The following is a 13,425-nucleotide window of genomic DNA, read 5'->3' on the forward strand; positions in this document are numbered from 1 at the left end:
CTTAAGGTTGTGATAAAAATCACTATCTCAATCAATGTTAATGTAGCAAGAAAAGTAGATACAATTCCACTACAACTACTTAAAAAAATGTAGCTAGCTAAAGCTACAAAATCTTAAAAGTAGCTTAGCTTCAGCTAACGCCAGAAACAAAGTAGCGTCGCTACTTGTAGCGCGCTACTTCCCAACACTGAAAAGGCCTAAGCAGAACATTATTGACTTCAGCATATTATACTGTCATGTAATGTTTATTTACAAAAAATAAACAAAAGAATCCATTGGCCGTTAACTCATAGTTACTCCTATTAACCAAATAAATATATAAAATAATTTGGTAAACAAATTCTTATAGTGACATTTTCAGTATTCATGTTACTATCACACAGTTTAGGTGTTAATAAAAACTATAATTATTTTGAAAAAATATAAATTTCTGAATTACTTTTTTGTTAATATACTTGAAAGGGAGCAAATTAATAATCAACACTAAGCGCTAAGCTACAGACATAAAGGTAACCTAAGATGAATTACTGGATAAAAAGATTAAAAGTCCTTGCGTATTATTAACAATTTACTATCAAATATAGTTAATACAATTTGCTAATACATAAACAATGTCAATAAACTATATAAAAAATGTAATCCCAATATTGAATGTACATATAGTAGATAAATATCATTATTTTATTTGGTAAAACTACGACATAAATTGAATATTACTTTAATGACCCTTGGAATGATTTTAGAATAAGGGCCTGATTATATCTGCAAAAACATTATAAAGATTTATATGTCTACCTGAAAATAAAAATACAAATACATTTTTATTACAAATTGCACAACAAAATATAAAAATAAAATATATGGTTTACGTTTAACTTTTTTAAAGTCATTTTTACCAAAAGGGAGCATAACAGATTTTTAAACACCAGCATAAGCTCTATGTTTTTAAATTATAAATATTTCTTTTCACTTGAATTAAGTCCTGGACTGATTACCCGGCCTCATTCAAGAGGAACTCAGCATCCAGAGACACTCATCCTTCTTCAACATGGATTTTTAAGCGGAACTAATAAACTAACAATAAACCTTATCTTTTTCTGTCAGTGAGTAAAATCATCAGGTATAATATTTCCTATACTCTAATTGAAATCCGCAAAATAATTCTACAAGAAAAGGAATCTGCCCAGAGTTGTGAGAAGGGCACAGATGGAAGTCAACAGTGGGGAAGGGAGGAGACACTAGGCCTAGAAGATCAGAAAATAACTAGTAAATGATCTTAAACAAATATTTTTTGCAATTACTGATCTAGACTGTGGTTTTTTTAACTAAGTTAAGGATTAATCAAGCTATAAAGGGTTCACATTTGATCAGAGAGGCAGAGTGTGTACTGGTATTCTTTAACACAGTGACAGATGGTCACTACAGTACAGTACCGGTATAGAATAAAATAAATCAAAAAATCAACATAACCCAACATATACATAACACTACAAAAAGCCAGGAAATCAACCTTTCCATAAATAAGAGTTGAAAACTGTTTGGGGAATTTGAAAAAGAATGAGATTTTTGCACAAGGTATCTTTTCTTGTTGGAAAAGAGTTAGATACAGTACTTATACTGTAGTGGTAAGCACAAGTTGTCAGGGGGCAATATTATGTTAAATGCTGTCTATGTTTAATTCTTGTAAGCTTAGTCAATACTTAACCACTGTGAATAAAAAGCACCATTGTGATGCAGCTTAGCAATATGCAGACCTAATACACTTTTATTAGGCCTACTGAAGGGAATCTAGATTAAAAAAAAGGGTGGACTTTTGAAAGTACAAGCCAAAGTTTTTAAAATACTGATCCAATGCTAATTTTTTTTAATATTAGGATTAACTTTATTTAAATTTTGGAAAACTATTTTACTTGGAAAAAATGGTTTCAACAAGCACTTAAATAACTACGCTGATGGGATAACCAAAGTAAAAAAAAATGGCTTTGCCTAAGTAATGAAAGTTTGGATAGTTATCTGAAAACATAGACCTTTGTAGGGGTTTATCTGAAAGACAAAGGGGTCTATCTGAAATAGCTGAATTTGTAAAGACATATACAGGGTGTTTCGAAAAACTCAATGGGCGTGTTCCTTAGGTCAAAAATAATATACATATATCACATTAACATATGCCCTATCTCGCTTCGTCTTCCGTCTGTCAGTGTGTATGTATTTTTTTTTTACATGACTTCCCATAACTTTGGAAACACTTGAGGTGTCAACTTCAAAATTGGTGCGTGTAAGATGACTAAAGGGAACTATCAAGTTTCTACTTTGTATAATTTCAAAATAGCAGCCATTTTAATTTTTCAAAACTCAAAAACCATAGGACTTATAAAAAAGTTACAAATGACAAAAAGGATGGAAATTTAATTCACGTTACAGAAATGTACAATTTTTATAGGATCATAACACAAATAACAGAGAAAATATTATTTGTATAAAGGTATAGTACCTGGTAATTTATTGAATTTGCCTACATTTTTTAGTTTTAACTTCAGAAAACTTTCTTTTTTTTGTCATTTGTGTTATGACCCTATAAAAATATACATCTGTGTAATGCGAATTAAATTCCCATCCTTTTTGTCTTTTGTAACTTTTTTTTATAAACCATGGTTTTTTAGTTTTTGAGTTATTAAGCTTTGAAAAATTAAAATGATCACTATAAATTATACAAAGCAGAAACTTGATGCTTTGCTAAAAAAGAATAGTTCATTTTAGTCATCATGCACGTACCAAGTTTGAAGTTGGATTCTAATGTGGTTCCAAATTTATGGGAAATTACGTAAAAAATACATAGGCTACACACCGACAGAAGGAAAACAAAGCAAGATATGGCATATGTTTTATGATATTTTTTGTTTGTTTTGACCTAAGGAACATGACCAAGGAGTTTTGGGAGAGAGTTTCAAAACACTCTGTATAGTTGAACTATCACATATGCATTTGGTCCTCAGGTAGGTTGAGCTGTTTACGACATAACTGTATGACGTCCTGACGGTTCTGTTGCTCAGCCACCGCCAAGATCCTCTTTACATCATCCAGTCTGCCATATCGTATTGCCAGTATATTTGCGCTCTTCAGCAGCCCACACTCTATCAGAGCTGTTATCTACAACACGACAGTTACATCAGTAATCAGGTAGGTTGAGTAGTTTACGACATAGCTGTATAACATCCTGACATTTGAGTTGCACAGACACCTCATTTATAAAAATTCGTGAAGAATTAAGAAAGTAATGGTGTACAGAAAAAAAGCACTTTAGAAATTATAATATATATCGATGATTCTAAACATACTCCAGGAAGTTAGTTTATTTCAATAAAAAGTAGTAGTATTTTGTTGATATACTTATAAAAAATGACCTCTTAAAAATGTAGAGAAGTAAATTTAACAACTTACTAAAATAATAAAGGATATTTTTTTCCTGCATACTGTTTAAGGAGTGGATAAAAGGTCAGGATCCCACTTCTGTTTTGTTTAAATTCAATATACAGAATAATCTAACTTCATTGTTCATCTAAAACCTGACCAGACGACAAAACAAGCACTTTTATTTAGTATGATAGTTGACGCTCTTGGCTCAAGCATAGCGCTGTAGGCCATGTTCGTGCCACAGCCACTCCATACCAATCCAATCACACAGCACGCAATAGTCAGTGGCAGTCAGCAGACTGGGTTAGAACACTGTAGTACAGTAAAGCTACGTTTCCATTCCTACAAATTTGTGCCAGACACATGTGCCCGCCGTGTGCCTGGCACAAATATCCGAATTTGTAGGAATGGAAACAGTCTGGCACAAGTCGCGGCACAAGTGCCCGGCACAAATTTGTGCCCGCCGATCATTATATCAATATGAGTGTTTGTAAATAGTTTTGAAATCAAATAATAATTCCTTATTTTCCATCGTATCAGAATGTTTTTATTAAGGAGCTTTTACATTTAATTTATCACAAATGTTATCCATTTTTATTATCCAGATAATTAGACTAATTCGTTAATTACTTATTTACTTACTCCCAGGGCCATTTATATCGGAGGTGATATTTGGCCCCACCAACAAATCTTCGCCATGTTAACCGGTCTTTCACATGATCTTCCGTTGCCCCAATTCTCTCCAAATCTTCTTGCACTTGCTTCCACCACCTCTACTTAGGTCTTCCCCGGGGTCGCCTTCCTGTAGTAAACAAACCCCACCCAGTTTTAAGGGCTGTAGCCCTTTAAAACTCTTCCCAGTCTACAATCTTCGCCTCTTCTTAATATATGACAAACCCATCTGATTCTTCGGCACTTGATTTCTCCAATTACATCTGTGCTATTATACAGTTGCCTTGATTCCCTATTGTGTCTTATTCTCCATTCTCCTTGCTCAAATATTGGTCCAAAAATCTTCCAAAAAATTTTATTTTAGAATACTATTAGTTTCTTTTCATCTCTTTTAGCGAATTTCCCTATAGGGAAGTAGCTATTACCGTAGGTGGCATGGTAAGACCTAGACCCGGGACCGATTTACTTTTTCATTTTGATGTACCCAGAGGCCAAAAACACCATTCGTTAAAATTTTTATATATGTATATATATATATAGACTTATATATATATATATACGTCCGTGAACGCGATAACTTGAGTAATTTTTGCCCGATTTTGATGAAATTTGGTTTAAAGGTGTAAAGCGGGATAAACTTGAATGAGTTCGCGAACTAGCACGATCGGACCATGGGAACGGGGCTTTACGGGGGGTTTTATGGGGTAAAAATTGGTTTTTCTCACTTTTGACCCTCAAAACACAAAATTTCCCGATTTCTCTTTAGACCTTTTTAAAGAGCTTAAAAAAACAAATAATTTAGTATATAAAAGAATTTTTGTTCGATTATTAGTAACGGAGAAAATTAAAAAAATTGTAAATTTAAAATTCCCATGTTATTCTTATATGGAGAATATTGTCAAATGTTGTAGTTTGCTTGTTTATGGATATATTTTGATCAAACTTGGCAAATTTATTTATTTTGTACTAAGCTATCAATATTTTACTCAAAAACACACTTTATTAGTTTCCTTGTAGCAGCAAACCTAGGTACTCACTCGTTAAACCTAATGTTATTAAAATATATTTAACTGAAAATCGATTCAGACAAATGGAAATTCGCTTAGTCGGCAGGTTTGCTGCGGCGGGGGTATTATTTAATTTCCAGGTTTCTGATCCATATAGGAGAACTGGGCAAATTATTGTTTTGTACAGCCTGATTTTTGTTTTGCAGGACAAAGATTTAGATGAAAGTAATTTATTGCAAGCATGAAAACATTTATTTGCTGAATTTCTTCGGCTTTGGATTTCTAGTTCATCAGTATTTTGGTTAGATATAATTACTCCTAGTTATTCACAACTGTTGACTTTTTCAAATGTATGGCCATCAATTTCTATTGGTTCTTCAGTATTATCCAGGTTTCTTGAAAAGTGCATGTACTTAGTTTTTGAATAGGTAGTTTGTTTTTAGGCCTACTTTTTCTGTTTCTTTCATAAATACTTCGGTTAAGGCCTTCAGATCTTCTAGTTTTTCTGTGATTATAACCACATCATCTGCAAAGGCTAAGATGTTTATTTTGGTTCCTATTTTCACTCCTATGTTCTTCTCTGCTACCTTCTGTAGAGCTTCTTCAATGGCAAAATTAAATAGGATCGGTGATAGCCCATCTCCTTGTCTGACACCAGAGTTTACTTCAAAGGGGTTGCAGTTGTGGCCATCAATTCTAACTGAACATTTAGATCCTGAAATACTCATTTTAATTAAGGCTATAATTTTATTTGATATGCCGAATTTTCTTAGCTGTGCCAACAATTTGTCCCTTCTTATGCTGTCGTAAGCCTTCTGAAAGTCAATAAATAAGGCATAAAATTCTTTATTGAACTCCCAATAACTGGCCACTATTTCTTTTAAGATAAATATTTGGTCAGTTGTCGATCTACTCTTCATAATTGTAATTTGTTAATTACAAGGCAATTACTTCATCTTGTAATTCGTTAATTACAAGGCAAAAATTTGGTTCGAATTCCCCTATATCTTGGCAAACGCAGTTTCTCCAGAGCACTGTAGACCACTGTTTAAACAACTTAAAATCCCCACTGTTGTAAATATGTACATTTTTATTTGTCTAGTCTATGTGAAACGTAATTTTAAAAATCTTACGCTGTCAAATCAGGTCCATGACCACTTTACCAGGACAAGTCACAAAATATTTATTGATAGATTTAGGCTTAGTAAAACCTCAAAATCTTTTAAAGTCATGAGTGTTAGGCTGTTTAACAAACTACCTCCTAAAGGACAAACAGCAAAACAAGAAATTTTTAGTAAAACTGTTTTTGACTGGCTTGTAGAAAATCCATTCTACCATGTTGATGAGTTTTTAAATATGTCACTGCACGACTCAATTCTTTGTTTCAAGTAGGTAGTAAGTTAATATTGACAATCATGTTGAATGTGACTTAATTTAGGCTATTTTAAATGTGACACTGTCTATTACATGTATTATGTTTAACGACAATAAAAGATTCTATTCTATTCTATTCTATAGGACCTAAACTGTAGGCCTCTTGGTTGCCATTGGCTATATTGGCTAATAATTAACAGCTGTGTCTAAGGAATATGTCGGCCTTAGTCCCGTTCAAGACTACAAGGTTGTGCCACTCATCCTACACCATCTCCATTCATACTTGGCACCAACATTGGTATGGTCGCCATTTCAAAGTAAATTTTTGAAGTATTAATATACTAGGTTAGTTGAATCTTTGGTTATAATTACTCATACACTAAAAGCTAGTTTTAATAGATTGGCGTACTTTTATCATAGTACTAGCTGGCCCGACAGACGTCGTCCTGTCCTAATGTAGTTTTATATCAAATGCTCGTTCATTTTCAAGATGAGCTCGTTCGCATGGCTCAATCATGTCCTGGTTGAAGTTCGTTCGCTACGCTCACTCACCTTTAGGTTGGAGCTCATTCGCTGCGCTCACTTGCCTTCAGGCTAGCTTGTTCGCTACGCTAACTCACCTCCAGGTTGAAGTTCGTTCGCTACGCTCACTCACCTTTTGGTTGCAAATTAGCTGATGTCACAGAATCAAATTGTTTAGTTGAACCAGCTGTTAAGATTCTTTAATTCCATTTAAATATGAGTACTCATAAGGTCAACACGGGAAACTCCAGAGCCACCTTTTTGACGAATCTGCACCAAACTTCACACAAACCATCCTTGAATAACTTAATGCTTAACAATGCCTGAAAGTTTCATTACAATCTGTCGAGCGGTTTCGGAGTCCATAAAGGACAAACAAACAAACATACATACATACAAACAAACATACATTGGATTTTATATATATAGATAAAATAGCCTATTACATTTTTTATTTTATGTATGGATTTCAAGCGTTTACCTTACAACAAATGTCTTTAGCATTGGTTAATTGTGAGGTAAAATAAGATGGGGCTAACAAACACAGTCAGTAGAGTAGCAGTATATTGTATGTAACGAAATACAATAAATATTAGGGTAAAACTAAAATGTAAAATAATAGAATAATAAAAGCCCCAGCCAACGTTCATGACTCCAAGCTCCAAAGTAACTAATGTTTAAAAATGTTTGCATTTGCAGACGATATAATCAGTGTACGAAATCACCAAGAAGGAGAAGTAAAATATTTCTCGATGAGGATAGTAGGATTGCATAATAATCAAAGACCCACGTTATAACACGTTAAATTTGTTACCTTAGTTCGTTATTACTGAAGAGGCCTAACAAAATTAAACGATAGTTGATAACAACATATTATTAATAACATCAATGTTATTACTTGTAATTATTGAATGTTTGATAATTTAAATAAGAATCAACTCCAATTTTTCGGCCCCACTCGTCTCACGGGCCTCTCCACTCACCGTTTCCCACTCATCGATTCGCAGGCCCCCTAAGCTCCCGGGCCCCTCCGCATTGCGGGCCCTTCTGTTACGCCACTGAGAGCAACTACCTTGTCTGCCAGTTGTAGTAGCGGGACTTGTGCCTGGAATGGAAACGGCATGACATACTACGTTCGACATGTGCCGCGACTTGTACCTGCTGGAATGGAATGGAAACGTAGCTTTACACTTGACCACTGCCAAAGAATCGGTCTTTGAAATGATTTTGACAAAAACTGGAAAACCATCACTCTAAAGTCAAACAAGTAGTCAGTCTAAATTTAAAAATAAAACCAAACGATTTACAATTAATTCAGATTCTTGTTTAAAAGAGATTATTATATTATTGATCCAGATAGCCGGAGCTCCACTCCGGTGTGCTCCGGCTGAAATTAAGCTCTGTCGCGGAAAAATTATTGCGCAACAACTGATAAACCGAAACTGACATTTTCTGTTAATTCTTGGTTTCAGTTCTTGTGCAATAAACTGTTGAAACCAACAACCGACATAAAAAATTGACCCATCCCTATCAAAAAGAAACACTTACTTTAGATGGAACATCAGTGATAAGTTTGATCACAGAGTCTGTGTCTGGTTTAGAGAGATCTTCTTTGAGAGCAGCTATCAACAGTTGATTACACAGTGATGTCTCACCCTCCAGCAGTGCCACTAACTTGAGGATGTCTGAAGTGCGACCAGTGCGAGCCAGCTGTGCAGCGGCCGGACATACAACTGAGGCCTTGTCTACCTGCCAATCATCTGCCACTCTGCAACCATAACCACCCACAAATGGCGAATCCAAGTACCATTTTTATTTTTATATTTGAAATGGAGTCTGCTGTAAAAACCAATTGTTTCTGCTCTTGTTGGTTAATCTTATTTAAATAAATTTAAAGGCATATACATGATTGGTTTTCAAAACTATTCATACCAGAATTACACAACTACAAAGAGCAGTGTCGGTGCTTTTACCAAATTGATCAACGTAATGAACATGTCTAAGTGAACCTACAACAGAAGGCAAATAAAACTAGTAGTACGCTTATTCTACACGTAACGGGATGAGTGAACGTGAGCGCAACAATGAAAGAGTCCACCCGCACTAACTTACCGGGGTTACTGATGAATACAATATGTTATTTGAATGTGCAAATTAACCAAATCTCAGTTAACAACAATCCTAACTTCTCATCCATTAATTATTCAAAGTTATTGGTAATATTCGTAATGCATTTCCAACATTTATCGATAGGAGGTAAATTCATCGTTCCTCTACAAAACTTCTTTGATTAAATGAAGCCTATTTCTTTATTTGTTATGAGGCTAATCATAAACAAAACTAAGCCAAAGTGAACTAATCTAACTTTACCTAATTGCCGCAATATGGTGTAAAGGAGTCTTCTTAAAAGTATCGTATAGTATCGCAGATACATTAATCTAACTGTCACAAAGGGTTCCAACACTCCGCACTTCTCGCCTTGACTACTTCCTTTATCACTCCCTAAGTCGTGGACCTGTATGTGTGATTGCTCCCTTCCCATAGCATTTTAGAATTGAAGTTATATTAATCTAACTGTCATTAAGGGTTCCCACTCTACGGACTGATTGCCTTGACTACTTCATATATCCTCACTAATTTGCCTAAGGGCGTGTTCATGTCGGATCTGCGATTAGTGATACCAGTTGCGATCCTAATGCGAAGATAATACCAATGTAATTTTTTAATAGGCCTGTTACATTGGATCTGCACTGTTATAGATAATAGCACAGTCCTTTTTCTCAGCTAATATTGAGACTCCGAAAATGGATTTTGACAATTTAATACCATTAGTTTTTATGAAATTAGCATTATGGGACGACAAGGGTGATAAATATCACTTATATAGATTTGTGGTAGACAAGTTGTGGAGTGAAGTTACTTCAGAATTGCACACAAATATTGATAGGATGTGCATATTATTCATGCTTTTACATCATCGTAAATAATTCTTAACTGCATGTGATTGTAAAATTAATCCTCTTCCTCTTAATCAGTTATCACAAACTCGTTTTCAACAAAACGGGAACCCACAAATCAATCTTTAAGCACAAGTCACGGACATGAACTTTCGATAACAGCAGAGCGCTACTCTCAACTAGCAGCTCGCTGATCTCATCGTTGCTACGATCGCTAATCACAGCTCCAACATGAACGCAGCCTAATATGTGATTGTGAAGATATCATCATTGTCTCCCGTAATGGCAGCAATATCTTGAATATCCCATCATCGTACCTCGCAATCGTGGCAAATTTAAGAGCATTTCCTGTGATTGCAAACATATCATCATTGTCTATTGCGATCTTGTCAAATGATTGGAAAAACAGCCATAAACAAAAACTGACATTCCCCATCAATTTGGTAAAACTGACAACCTATACTTAACTTACCTACCTAACTACCTAACTCAGCAATGGGTGATGAAAAAGTAGGGGAGATGAGCCTAGCACAACTAATGGAAGGTATGAGCAAACTGTTAGAAAGTAAGTTGGATGAGAAGCTTCAAAGGTTAGCCACAAAGGATGATGTATGTAACATTAACGTAAAAATACAGGAATTAGTCACCGAAAAAGAGATCTTAAGGGAAGAAGTTGTTAGCCTAAGGAAGCAGGAGAAAAGCAACTGTGAAAGGTTAATTGACCTTGAGTCCCGATCAAGAAGAAACAACCTCATTTTTAAGGGTTTGACGTGGTATGGGAAAAATGCTGACTTTAGGGAGGTGGTAAGAAACTTCTGCAAGGATGTGTTAGGAATAGACAAAGTGTGGGTTAATAGAGCCCATCCCCTGGGTAGAGACGGGAAGTCAATCATTGCCCATATACCAGAAGATACGGATATAACCTACATTCTCGGCCAGACTACAAAGTTAAGAGGAACGGGATATATAATTCATCGGGATTTTCCGAGGGAAATTAGAGACAGACGATCCCATTTGGTAGCAGTGCGGAGTGAAATTGAAAGAGTGGCGGGTAAGCTTAAGATGCCTTTATTCCACGATCATCTCGATGTGAAAGGACACCGATTCACATGGGAAGAAGGGTGTTTGAGAAACGGGCCAATAAACGGAGGGATGGCCCTTCAAAAGCTGTTTCGTCACGATTTCTCTGACTTTCTCACTAAACTGGCACAGCGGAAGTCTGAAATACACACAGAAGATAAGGAAGCACCATCTCAAACGCAGACACCTACTCCAACACAGACTTATGCACAGGCAGCTAAGCAGGTGGTAGAAGACGGGACGTCCGGAAGCGCAGCAGCCACGGGTCCGCATCACACAGATGGGTCCAAGACATCCTCACTCCAAGACGCGGCGTGAGAGGGCGACGCCAATCCTTCCCAGGACGACCAGCCGAGTCAAGACTATCATCCAACGGGAAAAGGTATTCCACAGGGACTTTTCAGGGCTTGTGTGTATAATGTTTGTGGACTTAAAAACAAGCTCAATGATAATTATTTTTTTAGAATTTTTAAGAAGTTATGATTTAGTTTTTATGTTAGAAACTTTTATTTCAGAAGCTGATATTAATATAGTTTCGGATAAATTGTCAAATTTTAGTTTGTTTTTCAAGTTAGCAGTGAGAGAAGGAAGGGTGGGGAGATATAGTGGAGGGGAAATCATTGCTATCAATAAAAAGTCAAAATTTATTGATTGTTTAGAAGTTGATAAGGTCCATAATTATAATATTGTAAAGGCGAGTTTCATTAATGCACAAAATTCAATTTGTTTCCTGCCATTGTATTTAAATTATAACCACTGGGAGCGAGATTTTGAGGAATTAGTTAATTTAATTAGTAATAATGAAATGGATAATTGGGTTCTGTTAGGGGATTTAAACGGGAGAACTGGGGAAGAACAGGGATATTCAGGTGGAGAGATAGGGCATATAACAACAAACCTTGAAGATGGTAGAAGATCAAAAGATAAGACAGTTAATGTGAGAGGGCGTAAGATTCTAGATGTTATGAACAACATGGGATTTATTATTTTGAATGGGAGATCCAGAAGTGATAAGGACGGGGAGTACACGTTTATAGGGTCAGTGGGTTCTTCAGTTATTGATTATGCATTGGTATCTGTAAACTGTCTATCCATGGTTAGTGATTTTAAAGTTGTGCCATACCCGGGGTCTGACCATCTCCCTTGTGAAGTTAGTTTAATTGCTGTGAGCCAAGGTGCAGAGGGACAGAATGAAGGGAAGCTATTACCTTTATTACCTAAATTAAAATGGTCCACCAATGATTGTTTAAATTACAATGAACGTATTAAGCTGAACTTAGTGCAAGTTAAAATCTCAAATAACAACCAGGACAATGTGAATGAGTTAATGGAGTGTATCTTAAGGTCGTCTGAACACAAACAAAACAATGTCGTAGGAAAAAATAAAGTAGGAAATAAGCAGCCATGGTTTGACTACAAATGCTTAGCTGAAAGAAAAAGAATGTTTAGTATGTATGTGCTTCTTAACCTATATAGGAAAACAAATTCAAAGATAGTCAAACTCGATTATATAAAACAGTTAAATATTTATAAGACATTGTGTGTTATAAAGAAAAGGTCTTATTATGATAAAGTTATATTTGATTTAAGTAATATAAAATGTGACAGTAAATCTTTTTGGCGGTCCATAAACACATTAAAAAAGAAAGGTAGTAATGTTGTGGGAGAAATATCGCCTGAAAGATGGATAACACATTTTAGGAATTTATTGAATCCCCCAATCAGAGCAGGTGCGATCAGCTATGCGGAACCGCTTATAGATAATACCGATTAGATAGTGACTTCACTCTTGCTGAACTGAAAAATATTTTGAAAACATTAAAGTGTGATAGGGCCCCGGGGTCAGATAGAATTCCTTATGAATTTTTCAAAAATGCACCCGAAAATTTTTTGTTTATTTTATTAATAATCTACAACAAAATTTAAAAAAATGAAATTGTTCCAAAATCTTTCAAAACCTCAATTATTTTCCCTCTACACAAAAAAGGAGACCTCGATTTAGTTGAAAACCGTGGATTATCTTTTATTGATAGCGTGGCCAAAATTTTCACAAGTCTCATAAACAATAGAATACAAACGTGGGTTCAAGAAAATGAAATATTAACGGAATTCCAAGCGGGTTTTAGGAAAGGTTACTCCACCATTGATAACATTTTTAATCTTGCTTGTATGGTTAAGTTACGTCTATCACAAAAAGGGGGGAAACTTTATGCGTTTTTTGTTGACTTTAGTGCGGCTTTTGATACAATCGATCGAAAATCAATGTTTTTTAAACTGTCGAGTTTGGGATTATCGACGCGCATGCTGAATGTATTAAAAAACTACTACAACAACACCAGTTCGAGGCCCCTGGATATGTGGTTTGACCTAGAAATAATTAGAACACAGATGAAACCATTGTT

At 35.2% G+C, this 13,425-nt stretch overlaps 1 protein-coding gene across 1 annotated transcript in view; it reads right to left on the minus strand.

Annotated features, from left to right (window-relative positions):
* Positions 1–618: 618 nt before the first annotated feature.
* LOC128998798 (zinc finger FYVE domain-containing protein 26) overlaps positions 619–13,425 on the minus strand; it is a 199,775-nt gene continuing 186,968 nt past the window's right edge. Inside the window, exons 21-22 of the mRNA XM_054425158.1 lie at positions 8,535–8,754; positions 619–3,147 (exon numbers count right to left, since the gene is read on the minus strand). Of these exons, the coding sequence (XP_054281133.1) occupies positions 2,971–3,147; positions 8,535–8,754 (397 nt within the window). The 3' untranslated portion in view covers positions 619–2,970. The remainder of the gene's footprint in view (positions 3,148–8,534; positions 8,755–13,425) is intronic.

Source organism: Macrosteles quadrilineatus, unplaced genomic scaffold (genome assembly GCF_028750875.1).
Source record: "Macrosteles quadrilineatus isolate MER2022 unplaced genomic scaffold, UCM_ALF_1.0 Scaffold_1__1_contigs__length_201487025, whole genome shotgun sequence".
Taxonomy (NCBI): domain Eukaryota; kingdom Metazoa; phylum Arthropoda; class Insecta; order Hemiptera; family Cicadellidae; genus Macrosteles; species Macrosteles quadrilineatus.